Genomic DNA, 24,389 nt, shown 5'->3' with positions numbered 1-24,389 from the left:
AGACTTATTTAGAATATGCCAATAAAATTTCAAACCAAAAATTGCACAATAAAAAGTATTAAGCACTTAATTTTTCTCTTCCCATAAAATCTGCTTGTACAGATGGACGCCATTTTTCTGAATGAGGAAAAGGAAGGTTCAAAACATTTGATATCCCTGAAAAGCCCTAAATGTCCTCTGTATATAGCTAAAGGACTTACTTCAGCAGTATGCAGTGGGTGGGAAATATTCAAGTTTACAAATGACCTCTATGAGGACAAATTTGAACTACTGGTAGTCAGGAGGATTTTACGGGACGGTTTGCATCAGATAATCCACTTATATAGATTAAAAATTAACTAACTAAAGTACTTCCTGTTCAGCTTGAATCAGTGTCACTTTATGTAAATGTTGCTTCATGTCTCCATCTAGTGGACTAATAGTAGAAGTGCACCGGCCGGTTTGTGGTTTCGTCACCACGCAGCGTCAACAGTCACGAGGTCTGTGACGTGACGTAAACTGTGTGTCGTATGCGGAAGCGTCGGGGCTTTATGGACGGTTCGGCTCGTTCTCACTCTGCTTTTCTGTCTTTTATCGTTTATTATCGTTATTTTGAAAGAGAGCGGGTTTATTTTTAGTCTCTAACGAAACGTTCAGATGCGTTTCTCTGACATTCGGCGGCCAGAGAGGACGTGACGGCGGCAGAACCGGCAGAATGGACCCGAACCAGAGGAGGCCTGGTTGTTTACTCCAGTAGTTCCGCCATTGAGGTTTTATTTCTCCACTGAAGTGATGGTGAGGATCCTGGGAACATAAATATATGCTGCCGGTCAACATGGAGGATAAATACAGCAGCAACGTTTTGTCTGGAGGGAAACTGGGAATGGTGGAAGTTCCTGATTCAAGGTAACATCTGTTTATTAATTCAGTTCATTTCAATACAGCTTTTATTTCCTGACCCATTTTTGGCTGTTAGGATTATTAAAGTTGGTTATTTTCCTTGACGCCAGGTTAATTTGATTGAAATTCTGAAGTTTGCTTACATTTCTGATGAAAATAAAGGATTTTCCCTATTTTTATCTATTCAACCCTTATAATGTGTTCTGAAACAGTTCATTTATCTAACAGTTTAATTTATACTGTTTTCCTGCAGGTTAACCAGATACATTGTTCTGCTGATCCTCTCAAAGATCCTGAAGGCTTTAGGTATTTTTGAATCGTATGACATCCTGAAAGTCGTTCATATAGTTCAGTTCATCTTCATATTAAAGTTAGGGTGAGTATTTCTGCTCCTCTGATTCCTTTTTGAATGGTTTAGTATTTATGTTACATTAAGAACATTGATGTTTGTTTGTTTTGCAGGAGTGCTGTTATTCTGCTTGTCTTTCAAAAACCCTTTTCTTCTGGGAAAGTATCTCAAGCGGCAGGTTTGTTGGATTCTCATTTTTTTTTCTTGTTTTCTAAATTTGCTCTATAAACTTCTAAAAAGTGTGGCAGGCATTTATAGTCCTCTATTGATTAGTATTTTGTAGAACTTCATCTGGAGACCAAAAACTATTTTCTACAATTACTTCTTTTTAATAAAGTTACTCTCCAGGATTTGGATTGTTTTTATACAGTATCAAATTTGCTAATTTTGAATTTAGACATTTTTTCTTCTTTAAACTACGTCCAAAATCGACACAAGGAAGAGAAAAGACGAGAAAAAAATCAAGGCTATGTAGTTAGTAAACTAGAATATACTGCCACCTGCAGTATACTTAAACTCAGTATTTTCCACAATTTTCACAGAAAAGTTTTTAACTTGTTTATTATGCAGATTATTTCATTGGTAACTTGAACTTTTTCATCAATATTAAAGAATTATTGGCTTAAAACAAACTTCTATTTCCTGTTGAAAAGTTACTTGTAGGTCAGTTTTGCTTTAAGATATTCGCTCTAAAACTAGACCAAAATATATTTTAAAGATGAATCTGCTGTGATTAATTGAAGTGTTTTCCTTTTTCTCTGTTTTAGTGGATAAAGTTGGTTAAACATGCTGTTTTCAGCTGCGTTATTTCCCTCCTGGGCTTCTTTGGTCTCACTCTCTGTGGACCTTTAAGGTACATTTTTACAAAACTTCAATATATTTTCACATTGTTTCCCTGCATGATCTCTAATTGCAACAGTTAGGATTATTTAACTCCTCAGATGCATTTCTTGTAATAATAATTGTTTATTTTTCAGGACTTTGCTGCTTTTCGAGCACAGTGACGTTGTGGTCGTCGCTCTGCTCGGCGTTCTCTTCACTAACTCAGGAGGCGGACCGTCCAAGGTTACTGGATGTGATTTTGATTTTTAGTTTGTTTTTGGTTAGAAATGAGTGGACGTCTCTTGAACCCAGCAGTACAAAAAGAGAACTAACTTGGAAACAATAATTTCTGTTTTTAATTTAGATTAAAATTTTCTTTGTTGGAATAACATTTATTAAGGACCTTAGTTGTTTCTGTATAGTTATAAATCAATTAGTCAAACTTTATTCAATCTAAATCAAGCAGAAAGAATTTTTCAGTCAAATGGACTCTGGTAGAAGATAGCTTGAAGCGCCCTCTAGGGGCCAGATATGACGCTGCATTCTTGCTGCTGATGAATGGATGTGTAGCTCTGACTGGATCCAGGTACCTGAACCGGTTCTGGTTACCTGAGCAGCTTTTTCTGTGGCTTCCTGCAGACCAGAGGAGCAGCTTTGTTCATCATCGCTGTGATCTGCCTCCTGCTCTTCGATAACGACCATCTGATGGCGAAGATGGGAGATCATCACCGTATCCTTTCACCCAGAGTTCCCACGGTTTTGGCTTCAGTTGGTTTCACTGGTGGGTTCTGTTTGGGCCTTGACTGGAACCGTAACGCAGCGGAGGGACACCATGACAGCGCGCTCACACACTTCCTCTACACGGCCATTTCTCTTGGAGTCGCAGATCACAAGGTGAGGAAAACTTCTTCTCTACGTGTAGAGCGGCACATTCCTGTAAAAACCTTTCAGGTGGCTACAAATATAGAAATTAGCATGCTAGCCCCTCATTTTCCAATTAGGAAACAGGAATGCTTATCTTTGAATTTCAGGAAGATCAACATTTTTCAAGATGTCTGCCATTTTAAGCCTTTCAAAACAATTAAATAATGCTCTAGAATGTTTTGTGGTTCAGTCTTTCCGTCCATTAATTCTTAATGTGTTTTGCAATTAACGTTAACTTTTGCAAGTTTGTATTTAGTTTTAGCTTTATCTAATTTTATTATGCATGTAATTTTAGCTTACACTAATTGTTTTTATCTTTAGAAATTTTTAATATTAGCTTCTGTAAATTACTAGCACTAAACTTTAATGGTTTAGTGTTAGCATCTGCTAATTTTTAAAGTGTTTAGTACTTTAGCATTAGCTTCTGCTAATTCTTTGTGTTCAGTAGCTTAGCATTAGCATAGGTGTGGCTCTAGAGTAGTAAATTAGTGGTTAGTGAAGCTAATGTTTTGGTTAGCTGTGCTGATTTTAATAGAAACAGATATTCTCTATTATAGCCATGGTGGCCATTTTGAAAGATCACAACTTTATCAATGTGATAACAATGTGTGTCTGTGATAAATATTGGTGCAAAAAAAAATCCCTTCTTGACTATGGCGGCTATCTTGAATTTTTCAGGCTTTTCAGTCAAAGTGAGGGACGTTCTTGATGTTATTTCTGAGGATGTTTGTGTTGTTTCCTCTGCTCCGCCTGCAGGGCGGCGTGGTTCTGCTGGTGATGTCACTCTGCCTGAAGGTCGGCTTCCACACGGCGTCCAGGAAGCTGTCGGTGGAGATCGGCGGAGCCAAGCGGCTCTACGCGCTCGACAACCTGCTGTCCGCCGCCGTGATGCTGCCCTGGGCCGCCGTCCTGACCGCCACCACGAGGTGACGAGCCGCGATCAAAGAGCGCCCATCCGTCCTTTCATTCATCATTACTTCCCCCCTTTATTGTCATTTCCTTCTTTCCTTTCGTCCTCACTTTCTCCTGTCCTTCTTTCCTTCCCTGTTCTTTAATTTTACTTCTTTTATTCTTCATTCCTTGTTTTCCTCCATCTTTACATCATTCTGTCCTTTTCTCATCCTTCCTATCCTTCACATGACTCCTTTCCTTAATCCCTTAATTTATTCATCCCTAAATCTTCTCATCTATCCTTTTTTAATCCTTTCTTTTAAGGGAAGGAATTTATTTGAACTCCAATAAAAATAAATATTTGAAATTTTACCATTTAATTGAAAGTCATCAGAAAAACAGACAAAATTCTCCATATATTTATTCATATAAACTTTATATGAATTTTCAGTCATAAAAGTAAATATTTCCACCTCTGTTTTTAATTTTTTAATGTGTAATTATTTATTATTTTGACACTTATTCTATATATTTTTCAAATGTTAATGAACATAATTTTGTTGTGCAGAGCAAAGTGGACTCCTGGTCTTCGCTCGTCGTCCCGTTCGCCATGATCATCTTCTCCGTCGTGATCCTGGAGTTTACGTCGAAGCCGTCTGCAGCGCCAAGATGGAGGCTCCGCGCTGCGCCCGCTACGGCGCCTTCGCCCTCTTCCCGGCCGCGCTGGCGCTGGCCAACTTCTGGACCGGCCGCTGCGCCGCCCGCCGCCGCCGCAGCTCGCCACCGAGCACGTGCTCTCCGGCGGAGTCATCGTCAGCGCCGTCTTCTTCGTCATGGGTAAGTGACGAACGGAGGCGGAACCGACCGCGCTTCAGTTCGCCCTCTGACCTCCACTCTGCCCCCCGCAGCCTCCAGCATCCTGACGGCGCCGTCCAAGAAGGGGCAGAAGGGAACGCTGGTGGGCTACTCGCCCGAGGGAACGCCGCTGTATAACTTCATGGGCGACGCCCTGCAGCACACGTCGCAGTCGCTGCCGCGCTTCATCAAGGATTCGCTCAAACAGATCCTGGAGGAGTACGACTCCCGGCAGATCTTCTACTTCCTGTGTCTCAACCTGGTAGGTCGACCAAAGACGACGAGACACTCACCAGAAAATACAGAGATCGTGATGGTGCAAGGGTCAAAGGTCGCAGCATTAAAGTCGTAACAATGCGAAACTGAAGTGAGAAATACCAGGATCAAATGATACGATAAAAGTTTTAACATTATGAGAATAAATCAAGGGACGGTTGCTAACGATGCTAAGTCATCTTAGCTGCACCTTTAAAAGGTTTAAAGTGGTTGACCTGAAGTTGACCCCTATGTTAAAATCACCGTAGCATCCAGAGTTGTTCATGGTTTTCCGCAGGCCTTCACGTTCGTGGAGCTGTTCTACGGCGTTTGGACCAACAGCCTGGGCCTGATCTCTGACGGCTTCCACATGCTGTTCGACTGCTCCGCTCTGGTTCTGGGCCTGTTCGCTGCCCTCATGACCCGCTGGAAGGCCACCAGGATCTTCTCCTACGGGTAAAACCGCCTGAGGCGCCGGCCGCCGCCGCCGTTCTACGGAGCCGCATTAGGGCCAGGACAAAATCTCTGCCAAAAAAACCCTGAAATCTTGAGATTAAGCTCAATATTTTTTGAAAAAAAAACTGACACATTTTTTTTTGTTTTAAAGTCCAATATTGCTAGAAAAACTGAGTAATTCTGATCATTTTTCAGAATTGAAAAAAAAGTTGAAAATATGCAACTTTTTGACATTTTGGCTCAAAATGCCAAAACTTTTCTATCAAATCCAGAGATCCATCCCAAAAATTTTATGGAATAGAGTTTTTAAAATTATTATAGACAAGCACAGAAGTCAAAGCATCATTTTTCACATGGACTGAATGATGTCCAGTAAAACTCAGGGAAAAGTAATGATTTTCTTTAGCTTGGTTCAAATTCCTGCTAATAAACAGCTGAAGCTTAGAGCTGCTGAAAAGTCCCATTGAGCAAAGAGAAATTGTTTTTAATTTGAAAAGTCCCTCAAATGAGGGTCATTCCGTGTGTCCCTCATTTGTTAGAAAAAAGAAAATTTCTGAGTTTGAAAACTCGAATAATTTGCCATAAATAGGAAATTTCTGAACAGCAAAATGACAATTTTATAGAAGTTTTGAGATTAATCAGAATTTCTTAGAAAAACTGAAAATCTGCTTCTAAAATGTTTTTTGTTTCAAAAAGAGAAGATTTTTCTACTTGAAATTTTTTTCGACTACATTTTTTTTAAGCTCAAATTTCTTTTTTCTTGTAAAAAATTTCTGAGATTAATTTGAAAATTTTAAATGTTGCAGTTTTCACTTTTGTAGCTCAGAAAGTTTCTCATTTTTTCTAGAAATATTTTTAAAAATTGTATCAGAAATGGCTCCTCGTGTCTCGTGTCCCTCATGCTGTGCGTAGCTTTCAGGTCTGCTGGGTTTTGCTCTTGCAGGTTCGGCCGCGTGGAGATCCTGTCTGGGTTCATCAACGGCCTCTTCCTCATGGTCATCGCCTTCTTCGTGTTCGTGGAGTCGGTCACCCGCCTGCTGGATCCTCCCAACATCAACACCGACATGCTGACCGTGAGTTTTCCCTCCACGGCACGAAGCTTTCAGCAACACAAACTCCGGATCAAAAGCCAAAATAAACGGAGTGAAAACAGTCGGGTTTGTTCTGGTTCTGGAAGAACTTTGTTGGGTCAGCAGAGTAAACACAGTCGGGTGATTTAAGCTCCTCCAGATGTTTGACAGAAAATATTATTGTTGTTATTAGCAAACAGGATTTAAAGAAGAGAGTTCTGGGTCGGGGTGGCCTTCAGAACCAAACCTGATCCGGTCCAAATGGAGCTCTGATTTATAGAGGAGCTTTATGAATGAATGAATGTGTGCGAGTGAAAACAGTTGGTGTCACGACTGTTTTCTACACTTTTAAACACGTTCACTGCCGTGGATGAAGAAACAATCGGTTCTCAGGTCAGATGGGTCGGGTTTAATTGGACCTCACACGGAACAAATGATCTGGATTCTCAGGATCAGGTTACGGGTCACTGCAACCTGCAAACATCCAGGTCCAGTGAAAGAGACACAAAACTACGGAAGACAATTAGAGCCACTAAACATAAAGAAGTCTGACTTTAATCTCTGAATTCAGTTAGCCCTGAATTTACTCTTTTTCCAAAGAATGTTTTCTTTTTTTTCAGATTTTTTTAAAAGTATTTTTCTGAATTGTGATATAATCTCAAAATGTTTCCTTTTTTTAAGAAGAATTTGGCCTGTTTTTTGTCTAATTTTTGAGGTTTTTTTCTCCAAATTCTGATTTTAATCTAAAAATTCTGGCATTTTTTTCCAAATTCCAATTTAGTCTCAGATTTTTTTCCCCAAGTATTTTACCTTTTAATTTTTGTCCCATTTTTCAGTTTTTTTTTCTCCAAATTTTAATTTTAATTTTATCTTTTTTCTAGAATTTTGACCTCCTTTCTCTGAAATCTGACCGTAATCTCAAAATTCGATCGTTTTTCTTAATTTAGTTTTTTGTCCTCCAATTTCTGTCATTTGATGCCAGAAGATTAAAGTCAGAATTCTGAGAAAAAGAGATTTATTTTTTTGCAGTGACTAATCCTCGTTCACCTGAAACGATAATCTGTGGTTCCTGCAGCCGGTGTCGGTTGGCGGTCTGCTGGTCAACCTGGTGGGAATCTGCGCCTTCAGCCACGCCCACTCCCACGGCGGGAAAAGCTGCTCCTCTCACGAACCACGGACACTCACATCACGGCCACCCCACGGCGAGCACAGCCACGCCCACGGTGGTCACGGCCACGCCCACGGTGCACACGGCCACGCCCATTCCCACTCCCACGGCTCGGGCAGCAGAGGAATGAACGCCAACATGCGAGGTTTGTCGCTGCGGCGCCGAGGAGTTCGTGGAAACGCGATAATTCTCTGAATTCGTTTCGTTTCTTCCAGGAGTTTTCCTCCACGTTCTGGCCGACACTCTGGGCAGCGTCGGCGTCATCATCTCCACCATCCTCATCCGGCAGTTCGGCTGGCTGATCGCCGACCCGATTTGCTCGCTCTTCATCTCCACGCTCATTTTCCTGAGCGTCATCCCGCTGCTGAAGGACGCCTGCGAGGTTCTCCTCCTGAGAACTCCTCTGGAACAGGAGAAGGAGCTGAACGGCGCGCTGGAGAAGGTGAGGAGGCCCAGATCCTCACTTCTTACACCAAAGTTTGAGATTATAGCAACAAAATGAGAGTTTTCAACACATCATCTCAGCTGAAAGAAGAAACTGGAGTTAATTCTGCCATCATTATGCAGATGCTAATACTGCTAGATGTTATTTAACAACATTTAGCAGAAGCTAACAAAAACTCTACACTAACATTGTAACGGTGGAAGCTAATGCTAAAGCGACAGTGCTATAACAGCATGTTATTAAGCGGTAGCTAATGCTAACATGGTACTAAACATAAAGCGATGCTACATGCTAAATCAACCAGGATGGTATTTACCAGAAGATAATGCTTAAGCGCTATAACAACGCAATATTTAGCAGGAAAAAGCAAAAAAACCGCTACATTACCATTGTATTTAGTGGAAATTAAAGCCATACTAGCATGTTATGACCGTAAAGTAAAGATACAGTGAAATATCAAAATGGTACTCAGCAAAAGCTAACCCTAAAGCGCTACACCAGGATGTTAGGTGGAGGCTAAAGCTAAAGTGTTGTACCGACATTGTATTAAGCAGAAAGTACCGCTAAGTGCTAAAACCCGACTTCTTCATTTATTTTGCCCTGTTGCAGATTGAGAAGATTGAAGGAGTTGTGTCGTACAGAGACCTTCACTTCTGGAGACATTCGGCCAACGTGATCGCCGGCACCGTCCACCTGCAGGTCATGTCAGACGTGGTGGAGCAGCGGATCATCCAGCAGGTCGGCTCAAGCCAGTTTCCTTCCACAGCTTCGATTATCGCAGATTAGTTGCGCAACTCGATTATCTGACTGTGGCGTCTCCGCGGCTCCAGGTGACGGCCATCTTGAAAGACGCCGGGGTGAACAATCTGTCGGTCCAGGTGGAAAAGGAGGCGTACTTCCAGCACATGTCAGGACTCAGCACCGGCTTTCAGGATGTTCTGGCCATGACGCAGCAGATGGCGTCCATGAAATACCCCAACGACGGGACTCTCATCATGTAGCGCCGTCTAAAGACTCAAAGAAAAACCCTACAGATGTACAGTTTGTGTAATAAATCCGAATATGATGGGTTCATATTCTTGTTCTGACGATTCCTGCACGTTTTATTTCAAAATGACAACAAACAATCTTATTCAACGACAGTCTTGGGTTTATTTAAGCGATGAGCATTAATCTAATGCATATAAGTGTGAAGGAAAACACCGTCTGACAATCTGTGGCGCATCAGTGCAGAGAGAGCCTGATATATCTGATATGTTGCCCCATTCAAAACTGAGTTTCTTTAATCCACATGTTCCAGCTGACATGTAGGAGTCAACAGCGCTTCGGGTTGTCTGATGTGCAAAAATAAAAAGTGAGGAAAGTGGAGGGTTCATGCATCCTACTGCTGATATTTCTACTCGATCTCGTTGGAGCTTCCCACGGCGACGCCGACCTCCGTCTCTGCAGGAAAACACAGAGGAGTCAGGAATATAATCTCGGATTATGTGATGTAGTTGAGAGGGAGAGAGGGTCACCTGGGCAGGGACCGCTGTCCAACATGATGTCATCGATGGCGATGTCACTCCTGACTGAAGAGCCGCGAGTCGCTTCAAACACGATCTGGGAAAAAAACAATTAAATCTTTTCTGGACAACTAAACTTTAATTCAACTTTAAAATAATACAGGCTGAGATAATCGAGGTATATCTTTGCTAAAATAAGTTTATGTTGCTTAACTAAATCAACACTGCTAAAGCTAAGCTCCATTGAATTAACAGGAGCTAATATGAGACTAAAACAACAAATTTCAAACTAAAGGGAAAATAGAATCTAATATAATAAAAAATAAGCTAAGGAGTGATTATATAAATTAAATAAGCCTTGACACTGGTTCAATACACTAAATTAGAATAAATTAAGCTTTGCTAACAATTTATATTGAGAAAAACTAAAAACAACAAAAACATGCTAAATCAATATTTTAGCTTGCTTTTTAAAATGTAACTAAATCAAATAAAAAATGTTAAACATAAGCCAGAGGACATGGTGAAGAGAAAAGACAAGAAACTGTGAGCTAAGTTAAACTTAGCTATGCTAACAGAATCTGAATGAGAATGAACTAAAGAAGCTAAATTTAACTAAAAGAATGTATTTAAATTTTGATTTAGGAGATCTGCTAAAATAATACATTAAGCCTTATGAAGACAAGAACGACTAAGCTAATATAAGCTGGAATTACGTAAACTAAAGGCTATGCTAGGATATTTTAGCTTAAGCTAATATGTTAGTGACTTCTGGATTTTGTCAAGTTTAAAAAAGTCAGATTTTCTTGTCTCTTGTCGTCTTTCTTTCCAACTGCTTGATCGTTTTAAGCCTCTGGATGAAACACTGAACCATTTATGGCTGATGTTTGGCTTCACTTCCATGTGATGATGGATAAACGGGAGTAAGAATCCAAAATTATCTCCTTATCTGGGTTAATGTCATGGCAGCAGCTCAAATGTTGTCATCCTTGTTTTCTAGTTTCACCATCTTTCACTCTGTTTGTTTGGATTCCTCTACAGGAGAGAGACGATGATAGAGAAGAGAAATGTTTCCACTAATTCAACCTGAAAACTTTAACAACATGCATGATGTTTATTTACAGCAGATTCTGTTGTTTTCAGAAAGAAATTAACAACATTGATTCAATAAACTCAAAGGTTATTGGAAATACTTTGTATTTGCTTAAACAGGGCAGGTCAAAGCTTTTTGGGGGCCCTAAGCAGATTTTCATTTGGGGCCCCTCACACCAATATGCTTTATGATTCCTAAGATACTCAGCTACTATTAATAGCATCATTTTAACATACCAGCTCTATTATAGGCATTTATTTTATTTGAACCTTACAGGAGCAGCAAACTAAACAATTGTTTGGATTTTCAGACAACTCAGATTAATTATGACGAATGTTTAAACCAATATCTTAATATCACTTCTAAAAATAACTTTCTTCATAATCCTCAAGAACATAAACGTGTTATATCAGATAATCATCCTTAATGTATAGATATACTCAAATATATACAGTAATATATAAGTAAATGTATATATACTTTTTGTTTCTTTTTCACATGTGAAGGGACTAAAATATATTTTAATAAATCAACAGTAGGAGGATTTATCTCTGTCTCACCTGATGGTGCCTCTGGCTCTGATATTCCACTTGGGCTCTCAGCCAAGCCACGCTTTGCTCGCCGCTCCGTTGCCACAGCAACGCCTCCTCCCCGTCCTCGTCGGCGAACACCCGGAGCTTCCCGGTTCCCGACCCGTACATGTGGTAGAAGAACCGGAGACACTGAGGGCCCCGGGTCCCCCGGACAGGACGGGACCGCAGCCGCGCGCTCTGACCCGGCAGCATGGGCGACGACGCCTCGATGTACATGTAGTACCCTGTCGCAGGCAGAGGGGGCGCTGTCTGAGGGACGCTGCAGCAGGAAACAGGAAGTGACGGGGGGTGACCTCACCGAGTCCTGTGGTGTGGTCCCCTCTGGGGCCCGTGTAGGAGGTGGGAGTGGGGCCCCTCCTCTGGTGCCAGGCGGCGCCGTCTCTGTGTTTGTCCTGGGAGTATCCGCAGAGTCCGGCCTCGAAGTCGCAGTGTCCGGGCAGCGGCGCCGACAGGAAGCCTGAGACGAAACCACATGATTGGTCCAAACCCGAGAAAGAATCTCTGGTAGAGAACAAACCAACCGACTGATACGACACCAGGAAAAAACTATTTAATTTACAAAATGGATAATAAATACAAATGTTGAAGGCATTTTAAAAAATAACCCACTTACTCCAATTAAACGAAGAAATTTAAAGGTACAAAATAAAAAAATATATAAAGAACAAACTGCTTAAAAATTTTTTGATAAAAATTTAAAAAAATAAAAAGTAACTTTTTACATGAAAAAGATAGTTAAAATAATCAAAGTAAAAACAAATAAGATAAATTTAAAAATGCATGAAAAAAAATATACATAATAATAAATGTTTACCTGACAAGAAAGTAACTGTTTGCCCCAACAAAAACAAATTAACATATAAAAATGTTAAAATTGTCAGATTAACGTGTATAAATCCTTAAATCCGGTTTAGTGTTGGAACAGACAGTCGTTGTTACCGGCCGTCAGCTCACAGTCTCCCAGCTTCAGGCTGATGTCGTCCAGCGCCACGGAGCCGCAGTCCCAGAAACTCCTGCAGGTGCTGACGAACGCCATCTGAAGGAGACAAACAGGAAGTGAGACGCTTCTCCCTCTGGCTGCTGACCAATCAGTGATCTGCTTCACATCAGTGGAGCAGTGGGAGCTTCTAGCTGAGTGGAAAGGTGAGAAGCAAAAATGTAAGAAAGGCTGTTGGTTCTGGTCCATCTGTGGAACTTGTTTAGAAATTTCTTCTATTGATTTTCAGGCTTTGATTTATTTATCAAAGTTCAAACATTTTTAGATTCAAACTATAAAAAGGATGGATGAAAGCTTTGGAAAATATATTTTTCCAAACTTCCACTCTTCAGAATTTCTCCAGGAATTCTGCCCATTTTTTCCATCCGTTTTGGTTTTATTGTTTTTCCAACTTTAATCCAAAGTTCCTGTGTATTTTTTCTCTCATGTTATCATTTCGTTTTCCTCTGCAGCAGTCAGGACTCATTTTCCCGTGGTTTCTCCCTCCCTCCAGTCTCTCTCTGTTCGTTCTTCCACATGCGGTTCCCTCTCGTCTTCCACTGACCTTGGCCGGCTGCGACGTCTGGAAGGTCACGTCTGCTGAGATCCAGATTCCCCTGGACTTTTCGGCCTGGGTCCAGATCTTCTCCCGCCGGCCTCCCTGCCGCAGCAGGTAAACCACCAGCGCCTGCTCCGTCTGGTTGAAACCTGCCACAGTTTTCATTCAGAAAAACCCAAGATTCCTGCAAACCGTTCACACCAGAGACACTTCACAGCCGGAGTCGACTCACCTCTAAGAGAGAAGTAGAACCTGAGGCAGAACCTGCTGTTCCCCGGCAGCGTGGGGCTGATCACGCTGCTAACGTAGCCGGAGCGCGGGCCCATCCGGGAGTGGGCCAACAGGAAGGACCCTGGTGGGAGAAGGTGGCATTTATTTTCTGGTGAAAATCTGTTTTCAACTACAAATGCCGGCATTTCATAAGAAAGTATTGGTTTTTATTCCTCTCTGACAAAACTCCTTGAAACTGAAGGAAAAAAGTGTGAAACTGGTGAGCACACTTCTGCTAATCCGCTAATAGCAGCCGTTCCATTTCCTCTCCTTCTTCCCCCCGATTTCTTTTTTAAAAGGAAAAAACCTACAGGAACAAAATAAAACCAACAGTAGAGAAGAAGATAAAAACATAAATCAATACCTAAAGTCATTACAGAACATGGATGTCAACATAGTTGAAGCTTTAGCATTAGCTTCTGCTAAATAACCTGTTGAAATAGCTCTTTAGCATTAGCTTCTGCTAAATAACCTGTTGAAATAGCTCTTTAGCATTAGCTTCTACTAAATAATCTCTTGAATAGCTCTTTAGCATTAGCAGAACTAATATTTCTGATTAGTTAGTGCACGGAATTTAATTTTAATTCAGTTTAATGAACATATTTCACCATCCATGTTGTGCTGAATCTGGGAGGTTTGGTGAAATATGTCATTAAGTCGTGTTTGCAGTTTTCTCTCACCTGCTCCTGTGGTGTGGTCTCCATTCCTGAATATGTTGGGTTTCACCGACACTCTTCTCCAAGACGACGCGACGCTGCGGTCCTGGGTGTAGAGGCAGAGACCAGATTCAAAATCACAGTTGGCGATGGACGGATCGAAGGCTGGCTCTGTGGAAGTAATGCCAGGGATCAGCATGTTGGCTCTCTGGGAGAAATGATTTCTGCGGCTCTCTTGGTGTTTGGTTGGCTTGTTGGGATTCATGATGTCACAGCTCACCTGTGTCTTTGTTACAAAACTCTGGAGAAAAGGAAATGTCATCCAGAGCAACATGTCCGCCTCGCGGGCTGTTGAAGCCCACTTCAAAAACCACCTGGAAGTAAAAGAGAGAAACAGAAACCCATAAAAAAGCTGCATGTCAGCTCTTCCACAAATCTGAAAAATATTGCAAGTTTCCTGTGTGCATATTTTATGCATTCATGGCAACCAGAGCAGAAGGAAATGTGGATTTACTGTAAAAATGAGGAGAGTGAGAGAGATATCCTCTGGACACAACCAGAGACTCTTCATGGACAGGAGAGTCTCTGGTTCTTGTGCCAGGATGAGAATCCAGTCGTTTGGGTTTGGTGGAAGAGTTCAGGTATCACACGGGTTGGTGCCGTTCCAGAGACTCCACCGGCAGTTGGACTGGAAACTGACGGTGAACCCAGTTGAACCCAAATGCCTGACATGACATCAAACTAGTGCGGCGCAAGCAGGGACATTTTCTGTCCAACGATCAATGACTGTGTAGTGAGACGGCAGCAGGTCGACCCAAACTGCAGCGCGGTCCAGTATGCTGTCTGATGGACCAGTTGGACTCTTACTGACCCAAACGCCTGGTGCCGTGGCAGTGTATGTGCTTATAGAATAAAGTTCCACAGAGCTATGACTGCCTGACCTGCACTGGGTATGGAGCCTTCAGGTCCACCTGCACAGGGATCCACTCTCCTGGAGGGTTGATAAAGTCGACCCGGTTGTCGGACTCGGCTTTCCACAGCTCCTGGTACTGGCCCAGACGGTCCCGGGTGAAAACGGTGAACATGTTCCCTCTTTCCTCGCTTCGCTGGTACTGAAAGCTCAGGCAGCCGGACATTGGCGCGGTGGCCATGGGGGAGACCAGCGTGGCGACCTCTTTGAAGGTCTTGGCGTAGCTGGAGTCGACGTACATGAAGTGACCTGAGGAAGACGAGCAAACCTGGAAGAAGATTCCCTCCACCACGGAGGCGGAGTCTGCAGCTTCCTGCGGCTTCAGGGTGTAGCAGTTAGCTAAATGACTATAATCCAATCGGATGCTCCTGATTGCAGGTTTCCAGCTGTGAGTCCATAATCTGCTGGTTTGTTTTTTCTCAGTCTAAAAATAACGCTGAGTCATGCTTTTAGTCTCAGACACACACAGTGCTGCAAACTACTTTTTTAGTTTATTTATTGTAAAAGATTGTTTGGGTGTCAATTAGTAATTGATTATTGTGATGATTAATCGATTAATCAATAGTGCAGATTTTCCATTGGTTTAGTTAAATTAGCTTCCATTAATTAGCTTTAATTAATTAGTAACTGGATAGAATTTGAAGCTAAAATTAGATGACTTTATAAGTTTTAGGTACAATATAAACAGACAGTTTTTTTTATCTCAAATGTAAAATTATTTGTAAAATTTTTGGCTGTTTTGATTATTTTGTTCTTCTAGCAAACGGCCTCTTTAGAGGCTGGACTCTCCAGTTAACGATTAATCGATTAGTAAATTAGTTGATGGTTATTTCAAAGATTGATTAATCACGATTAATCGTTTCAGTCTTTGTGTCGTTACAGAATTAAAAGCAGGATTCCCCGCCTCACCTGTCTTGTTGTGGTACGTGTGATCGTCCGGCATGCCGTTGTGCAGCAGCTGGACGCCGCCGCCGCCAACGTACCAGTTCACGTTTACGTTCCACTGGTTGTTGTAGCCGCACAGGTGAGGCTCCTCAAAATCACACTCTGCAGACAGGAGACGGAAAAATCAACCTGCAGTTTGGACAAAAACTAAACCCAAACCATCCGCTATCAGCAATGACCAGAACCTACAGGCAACATTTATAGATTAACATAGAATTATAATAATTTATTTAATCTGCTTATTTCTGTTCATGTTCATAAGATAAATGCAGTTTATTATATTTAAAAAATACCTGGAGTCTCTAGTTTGTCTGCATTTCATGGCCAAATCAAAGCTGTTTGCTAAAGAAACTGCTTGTTCAGGATTTAAGCAACAAATCAGGAAAATTAAGGAAGGAAAAACTGAAATGATTCATTAGCAGGTAGAAAATCCAACAATTCTTTTCAAGTGAGAGAAGATTTCTAAGATTGTTTTCTAAGGATTTTTTTTTACAAAATGTGACTTTTCAAGCTCAGACATTTTCTGGTTTTAATTTTAGATCATTTTTGAGATTAATTTGAATATTTTTTGTTTTAGGGAGAGTTTTTGCAAATTTTCAACTTTTCAAGGTCAATATTTCTGACTTTTTTTTAACATTTCTGATACTTTTTTCTAGCAAAATTTTGAATTTTGAAACTCACAACTTGCAAAGTTTCTTCCAGCAAATGTTTGACTTTTCACATTCAGACATTTTGTTATTCTAGAACATTTCTTACATTAATCTGAACATTTCTCAGTTTTTTTCATCTTTTCATACTCAGAAATTTACAGTTTTTCTAGAAAGGGTGTCAGATTATTCTGACACCCTTTCTAAAATCTTTGACTTTTCAAACTAAGAAGTTTCCAAGTTTTCCTATGTCATTTCTGGAATTAATCTCCAAATTTCAAAGCTTTTTGGCAGCAATGTACTCCCTCTTTCTCTACTTACAATACAGTAAAAAACAAAGGTTCACCCTGTTGCTTCTTGTGTTTGTTTTGTTTTTCTAAGTGCTGCAGAAACGAGCAGCAGATGTTGTCCATCAGGTCGTGCTGTTTCGCTCTGATCTGAGTGGAGATGTGAGAGTCGAACAGCAGAAGCGCCGTCACCCACCAGGCAGTATCCGGGGTGATGTGGATCTCAAAGATGGCCACGCTGCCCTGCGCTCGCTCCAGCCTGACCTTGGATCACAATCTGCTCACAACAGGACGGGAACACCAGAGAAGTGAAAGCAGCAGATTTACTGTAAATTAGCACTAACTGAAAACATGCATGCAGTTTTTCTTGATGCTTTGACAGAAAGCGGGGTTAGCAGGCCGAGGCGGCGTTAGCAGGCCTCTCTGCCGGTGTGTTTATGTGATGAGGGGCCCACACATGACGGAGGCCTGGCACCTCATCATCGTGGTGCCGGTCCAGTCCGCCGGGCTCTGCCTCGCCTCTCAACGTAAACACCAGCTCTGTGTTTACGCTACGATAAAAGCTCTGCGTATCGGACTAACTTTAGACTGACGTGGAGAACCGGGCTGAGGAGGTTCTGCTGCAGCAGCAGAAAGTTCTGATTAATTCATCAATAATGATCCAATAACCGAACTCCACTGGAAAACAATCAATAAGATGAAAATTCACAAAACAACATGGAGGGATGGATGTTTTAATGTTGGATGTTTAGTTTTAATGTTGGATGTTTTGCTGTACGGTTGGATGTTTAGTCGGATGTTTGGCTGTACGGTTGGATGTTTTGCTGTACGGTTGGATGTTTAGTCGGATGTTTTGCTGTACGGTTGGATGCGGACCCTCTCCTCACCCTGAACGGCTCCGAGGCGTTGTGCAGATCCACGCTGGCGATGACCAGCTGTCCGATGGCGTCCTGCTGCTCCACAGCGGCGTGTCGAAGCTCCGCCCCTCGCTGCGCCGCAGAACCTCCAGGAGACCCGACCCGGCGATCTGGTACACCAGCCGCACGCAGCTCCACTCGTCGTGCTCCAGGGATGGGCTCAGCAGGACTCCGGTCGCTTCTCTCTTTGGTTCGATGCCAGAACCTGAGCTGCCCTCCACGTCGTCGCTCGCGGTTTCCACAGCAACAAAATGTCCTAAACAAAACATTTTTGCTAACTTCAAGAATATCTAGCACATTTAGCTCATGTTGTAAAAAAACAGCAGGCAGTAGTTTAATATCCAGTGTTTATAATCTGCTTTCTCTGGTTAATTAGGCTAAATAAAATTAGCAACAGAGTTAGCAATACTCAACAACTATAAAACTAAAACCATTCCAAAGAATCAAACCATACAGGAAGCTGTGCAATAGCAGGTTTAATCCACTAGAGGGTAATATGCTGTGTTGTGAATGCTAAGGCTAGTTAGCATGGCCTCTGATGATGACAAATAAAGTTTTCCTGTAAGTTGTTTCTCCACTACCAGTACAGGAGGGTGATTGGCAGCGCTAAGACCCGCCTCCTGGCTCTGATTGGTTGTTTTTGGTCGGGAGCGATGCATTTCTTCAGTAGCTCAAGGAAAAGGTGGAGGAGATCCATCTTCACCTCATTCTGTATCAAAGTTACACACTGCAGCTTTAAAAGCCACATAATTTCCATCATTTTCTCCAACTCCAAAGCTCTTTACTCCGGTGTGCATTCCTCGCTCCAGCATCTCATCCAAAACAAATGCAGCATCCGTCCCTCAGCGCCCAGTTATGATGTAAAACAAAAACAGCAGAAGAAGCAAAATAATTTCTTATACGTTGAAGTTACATAACATACTGAAACATGGACTATACAGCTAATTTCAGTCCAAAAAGAGAAAGGATTTCCCTTTGGGAAAAGCCCCAACAAACTAAATGCTGTTTATATGAGAGTCTCTGAAACAATATTCAGAAGTGAATATGGTGATCCAGACCAGGATTTAAAACCCAGTCATAAATCTCTGACCCAGTTCAGCATAAAATCCTTCGTGACCCCTGTGTGCCTCAGAGCGTTTAGAGCTCAGTGGTCTGTCATTTATTATTTGCCCCGGTGGAATGCTCTGCAGCCCTGCAGCTCCGCAGAATGAGAGGAAAACACCCAGAAATGGAGACTCAAACAGCCACTTAATGGGAAACTAATTTCACTCGTGTTTGTCAATAAATGTCAACTAACCGCATCCAGTGAACAGTAGTTGACATGGGTTTGCTCGTGCTGGTTAGTGTGAGAAGAGCATAAACAAAAGCAGAAGAAAGAAGGAATCGACAATTAAAGGCTGCGCCGCCACTGAGGCTTTTTAACAAGCGTCAGGATGTAGCAACCAGGATGGAAACAGTTGGAGGAAAGCGACTGAGTCATGAGTCACGCTGCCGCAGCAGGGCAGTTTTTAGTCTAGTTCAACCAGTGATGGTGGATGGAAACAGAGAAAGCTTACAGAAGTTTTTCCAGCGCTGTCTGATTTGTGGGTGGTGCAGTAACAATTACAGAATATCTGTTTTTGCTCTTCAGAAATACTGAAAAGCAGTTATTCAATAAATTAAGCTTAAAAGAAACTAACTCGCATCACTAAGCTAATCCCAGAGCACCAGAGTTCACAGAGTTAACAATCACAATGTAAGCAACTGTAAAGTACAAAAGTTTTCACATTAATTAGTACAGCAGATACTAAAACATTAGCATTCTGTGATTAGCTATTAGCATGACTATGACTGCTTGCTGGCTCGTACTAATGCATCAAATGTTTCATTTGTAGTAAAACTGATTTTTGAAGGAAAGAAAATCAACTGCACTGCCCGCAGAAGTTAGATTTCATATTCTGAAAGTTGCAGAGTTTTTCAAACATCGATTTCAGGATCCAATATGGCCGCTCCTCTTGGAAACGGTAGCAAGCTGTGGTGCAAACATGTTTATTTCATTGTTCATCTAAAGACATTTTCTAGTAAAAAATGGAAGTTCTCTTCTTTTATTTTTATCTACAATGGCACTGATATAATTAAAATGTCTAATTTAGTCTTGTATATTATATGTAGCTTATGTTTTTCTCTGTACTTTACCATTAGGCAAACATTTGAGCTAGGTAGCTAACAAGTGAATATTTACAAGCATGTTTGTTAGCTAGTTAGCTTCTTTGCATCATGGGAAAGTGTATATTTATTGCCAGTTGGTGTTTGTTTATCAACCCGTATGTGTCCAGGTGTATTTGGTGTAAAAAAATCAAAATAAACTTGGCACTTCTGCATTTAAAGCTGATGTAGTTTCAAATATCAGGATTCTACAACCACCATATGACCACCTGCCTTAAAGTTAAGAGAAACAAGATCCTTTGCTTATCTTTAAACACCATGAACAAAGTGACCTGGAGTGTGGCCTTGAAATAGGCCACACTCCATGTGACAGTTAAGTTGACGCAGTCCAGCTGTTTTGTGCTAGCTCCAGAGGTCCATGCCCCCATTCTTCCTAACTCTGTGCATAATCGTTGCTTTTCAGCACAGACACATGAACGCACAACAAAAGGCAGAGTAATCAGTGTAATCACACGATCTGAGCTTCATTCATCAGGCTGTGAGCTACACAAATATACGATGACATAACTTCGATATGGGGATGTAGCGCTCATTCATATGAGCTGCACTACAAACCCGAGGGGAAAAGCCGAAATGTGCTATTTCTCTCTCTCCAGATGTTCTCTGATGCTGCACTCAATGCAGACCAGATGGACCTTTTTCTACGGAGGGCTTTAATGCTTCAGCCAAAGAAATCAGCAGCAATAACAGCATCTTGAAGTTACATTCTGCATCCTTACAGCTGCAGAATGTAACTTTTTTTATATATATATATATATATATATATATATATATATATATATATATATTTTTTTTTTTTTTTTTTTTTTTTATTTTACATATAAAAAAATCGAGCTCCTCTTCTTTGTTGTTTTTTTTTTTGTTTTGTTTTCTAATGGTATAAGTAGCCATTGAGTGACGATGACAACAGAAAATAACCCACCATCTTAGAACTATCCCTCGCCTCACTGTTATCTGATTTATGACCAATATAACCAAATTACAGTTATTACTTGATTACAATTTTTGACTACTCTATGCTTGCCTACCAAGATGGCGGTTCAGGATCACTTCCGGTTTAGACTTGTGGGACTTGTGTACTATCTAATTACAATATTTGAGCTAAATGATGACAGTTATTATTGATAGTTATAACATTGTCTTGGAAAATATGTCGCCTTATAACAAGTGGTACCAAGCTACCAGTTACATCTAGCACAGCATGTCCTGAATGCTAACGCTAGTTAGCATAGCCATTGATGACTGTGGATAAACAGTTTTTCTGTAATGTTAAGTTTTTACTCTGATTGGTTGTTTGTGGTCATTAGAGGAGGCCATGAGAGGAGGAGGTCAATCCGTACATTTTAGCACAGTGATGGTACGGATTGGGCTTCCGGAACAGATCCGGTCAGCTAGCATAGCGGATAAACTGTTTTTCTGTAACGGTAATTTGTTCAGATTGGTTGTTTTTCGGTTTATTTCGGCGATAGCAGCTCAGAGGGGAAATAAATGTATATTATACATTAAACTAAGATAGTGATAATCTCAACAAACAAAATGAAAAAACATTTTATCATACTGATGATACAAAAAGTGCTTTCGGAATCACTACAGTTCAGCTAGCATAGCGTGTCGTAAATGCTAATGCTAGTTAGCACCGATAATGGCGGACAAACCGTTTTTCTGTAACGGTAACTTGTTCTGATTGGTTGTTTCGGTCGCGAGCAGCTCAGGGAGAAGGTGAAGGAAATCGATATTTATTATGCAATACATTCACAACATGGTGACAGTCTTAACAAATGTGGAAAAAAACATGTTTTATGGTGACACACAGTAGCGTTAAAGGTGCAGTAGGGAATCAAAGTACCGTCTCCGTGCAGCGTCCAGCTGGTGAAGTCTGAGTCTGACGCATATCCGCAGGTGTTGGACTCAAAGTTACATGAGCCTGGCAGCAGCCGGCTGTGGCTCCGACTGCGGCTTGGAGCGCAGGAATAGAAACGGAGGCAGAGGAGACGGTTAGTATGAATCATCGGCAAGTGTCGTTACTCTCCAGCAGCAGTGAGAGCTTACCGACAAAAGCCAGGAGGGAGATCTGCAGCATCGCAGCTTTCTGTCTCAGGAACAACGCCATCGCTCTGTGGTGAAGTCCAGAAAGTAAAAGAAACAGAGAAAGTTTTTTTGTGTTTGCAGAAAAAGTGTTTGCAGGTTTTGTCTGAGTGTCTCTCCAGCTCAAAGACTGGCAGCACACTGCAAGGAGGAGGAGGAACAGGGAGGAGGAAGGGAGGGAGGAGGAGAGAAGGTGAATGATGAGCTAAAAAGAGCAGAAAACTTGGATGTGGAGAGTTAACAAAACCTGATCGAAAAACATCAGAGGCACTTTGGACTTTATCAAAACCAGCTGGCACCATTCAGCTCAGTGGAAATCAATCTGCACTGCAAAATACAACATCTCACCATCAATCTGCACTGCAAAACACAACATCTCACCATCAATATACACTGCAAAAAAACATCTCACCATCAATCTACACTGCAAAACACAACATCTCACCATCAATCTACACTGCAAAACACAACATCTCACCATCAATCTGCACTGCAAAAAAAAAAAAACAACATCTCACCATCAATCTGCACTGCAAAACACAACATCTCACCATCAATATACACTGCAAAAAAATATCTCACCATCAATATACACTGCAAAAAAACATCTCACCATCAATCTGCACTGCAATCTACCAAGTGTTTCTACTGTAAATGTCTTATTACTCTAAAACATATTCACAGCAAATGTGTTTATGATCCAATCATACTGATACCGATTATCCATGAGCCTAAAAACCTTTTATTGTTTTACTGCAACGAATATTTGACAGTTATGTTCTCATTCCCTTAAGTAAATAAAGTTGCAGCACTATTTTCCACTGGATCAGAAAAACTTGGTCTTATGTTGTGTTTTTTGCAGTGCATTACAACAGTTACAGTAACACAGTGCTTCTCAAATAGTGTGGCGGGCCCCCTTTGGGGGGGCGTGTGATCCTGGGGCTTTTTTTGGCCGAACTAGTATAAAGTGTAATTGCGCACAGTAGGCGGCAGTGGCGCTCTCATTGTTACTTCTGTCACGTTTGCAACAGTGCAACATTTTACGACTTACAAGACAACAGGTTTGCCTTGGTTAGCAGTGTTACGTCAACAAAAAGCTCCGACTGCGTTCTGTCTATGGCCTCCGTTATTCAACAACCCCCAACATGAAAAAGTTTTTCACAGGGATGAAAAGAAAAGCGGAGAGAGACAAAGATAATGAGACAACAGAAAATCAACCGAAAGCTAAGAAGAGGAAATACGACGAAGCGTATTTAGCGCTTGGCTTCACTGTGACTACAGTTGGAGAAGAGGAAAGACCGGTGTGTTTGCTGTGTCTAAAAATGTTCGCAGCGGACAGCATGAAGCCAAATAAATTAGCGCGTCACTTAAATACGTTACATCCCAATCACGCCGATAAGCCGCTAGAGTTTTTTCAGCGAAAAAAATGTTAAGGAAAAAATGTTATGCAGAGATGGATAGTCACGGTGGGGAGTGGGGGGCGCGAATAGTTTTCTTCTTGCTAGGGGGGGCGTAACGGAAAATAATTGAGAAGCACTGCAGTAACAGATTGTAACAGTTGAATGAACTCAGACTCAGAGTGAAGCATGAAGGGGGAAAAGAGCAAAACCCTTAAAGTAAAACAGATTTACAAAGGCTTGAAGTGATGCACAGACACAAATGTATGGAGGACTTATGCTGCCAAGATTGACAATAAATATAGAAATAAAATAAATGGTTTGATATCAGAATTATTTAACTTGCTTTATTTTATTAATTACTTATAACTTATTATTTTCACATTATGTATTTATTTTATAGAATTTACTGTCTCATTTAATTTCTATTAGTTTTTTTTTTCATATTCTGTATTTAATATATATTTTTAATTTAGTTATTTTCAAACATTTTATAATTAATTTGTCTGTATTCTCACATTCTGTATTTATTCACTTGTTTTGTCACATTTTATTTATTTTGTCTCATCTTCTGTTTTTAATATGTTTTATTTATTGTCGGTAAGTTTTATTTCAGCTTTGAATTTTAATTGTTTTGTAATATTTTGTGTTTAATTTTTATTTCCAAAGACTCTTACAAAGAGGACAAGAGGAAAAAAACATGAGGGATGTGATAAAAAAAAAAAAAATCTGTAATAATCGAGCAAAGCTGAAAACGGAAAGAGAAACTAAATCAATGGATTGTCAGTAAATAAAAGATTATTCATTATATTAAAAGTTACAATTATTTATAAGAAAATTAATGAAATAAAATAAGCTAATTCATTAAACAATAAGATGAAAATAAAATAGGAACATTTAATAGAAATAATCTTTAAAAATTATGAGAAAATATTATTGTATATCACACATATAATAAAATATGTTCCTATTTTTTTGTTTATTATTTTTGGATTCACAGTTTTTACTTTATCCAGCCATTTTCATTTTTTTATATGCATTTATAACAATTTTGGCAGGATCAATCCTCCATAAAAACATGCTTCGTTGAGGAATGGAAGGCAAATGATGCCTGGTTTTCATTAAAATCTGAAATCTATCTTAGTAGAGACACTTTTTATTGTGTCTCTA

At 40.7% G+C, this 24,389-nt stretch overlaps 1 protein-coding gene and 1 pseudogene across 1 annotated transcript; one reads left to right on the top strand and one right to left on the bottom strand.

Annotated features, from left to right (window-relative positions):
* Positions 1 to 518: 518 nt before the first annotated feature.
* Positions 519 to 9,205, top strand: LOC129366562 (proton-coupled zinc antiporter SLC30A5-like; annotated as a pseudogene).
* Positions 9,206 to 9,234: 29 nt separating this feature from the next.
* Positions 9,235 to 21,847, bottom strand: LOC129366563 (MAM domain-containing protein 2-like). Its single transcript, XM_055040508.1, is given in 16 exon segments — positions 9,235 to 9,557; positions 9,632 to 9,716; positions 11,273 to 11,529; positions 11,604 to 11,762; positions 12,245 to 12,341; positions 12,847 to 12,989; positions 13,073 to 13,192; positions 13,791 to 13,937; positions 14,047 to 14,140; positions 14,708 to 14,985; positions 15,646 to 15,783; positions 16,808 to 16,892; positions 17,503 to 17,546; positions 17,549 to 17,788; positions 21,584 to 21,681; positions 21,774 to 21,847. Coding segments are annotated over 16 exon segments (2,106 nt in total). The 3' UTR covers positions 9,235 to 9,510.
* Between the last annotated feature and the right edge of the window lie 2,542 nt (positions 21,848 to 24,389).

This window comes from Poeciliopsis prolifica, unplaced genomic scaffold, assembly GCF_027474105.1.
Source record: "Poeciliopsis prolifica strain line A6 unplaced genomic scaffold, Auburn_PproV2 SCAFFOLD015, whole genome shotgun sequence".
Taxonomy (NCBI): domain Eukaryota; kingdom Metazoa; phylum Chordata; class Actinopteri; order Cyprinodontiformes; family Poeciliidae; genus Poeciliopsis; species Poeciliopsis prolifica.
This window is presented reverse-complemented; position numbering and strand designations above follow the sequence as displayed.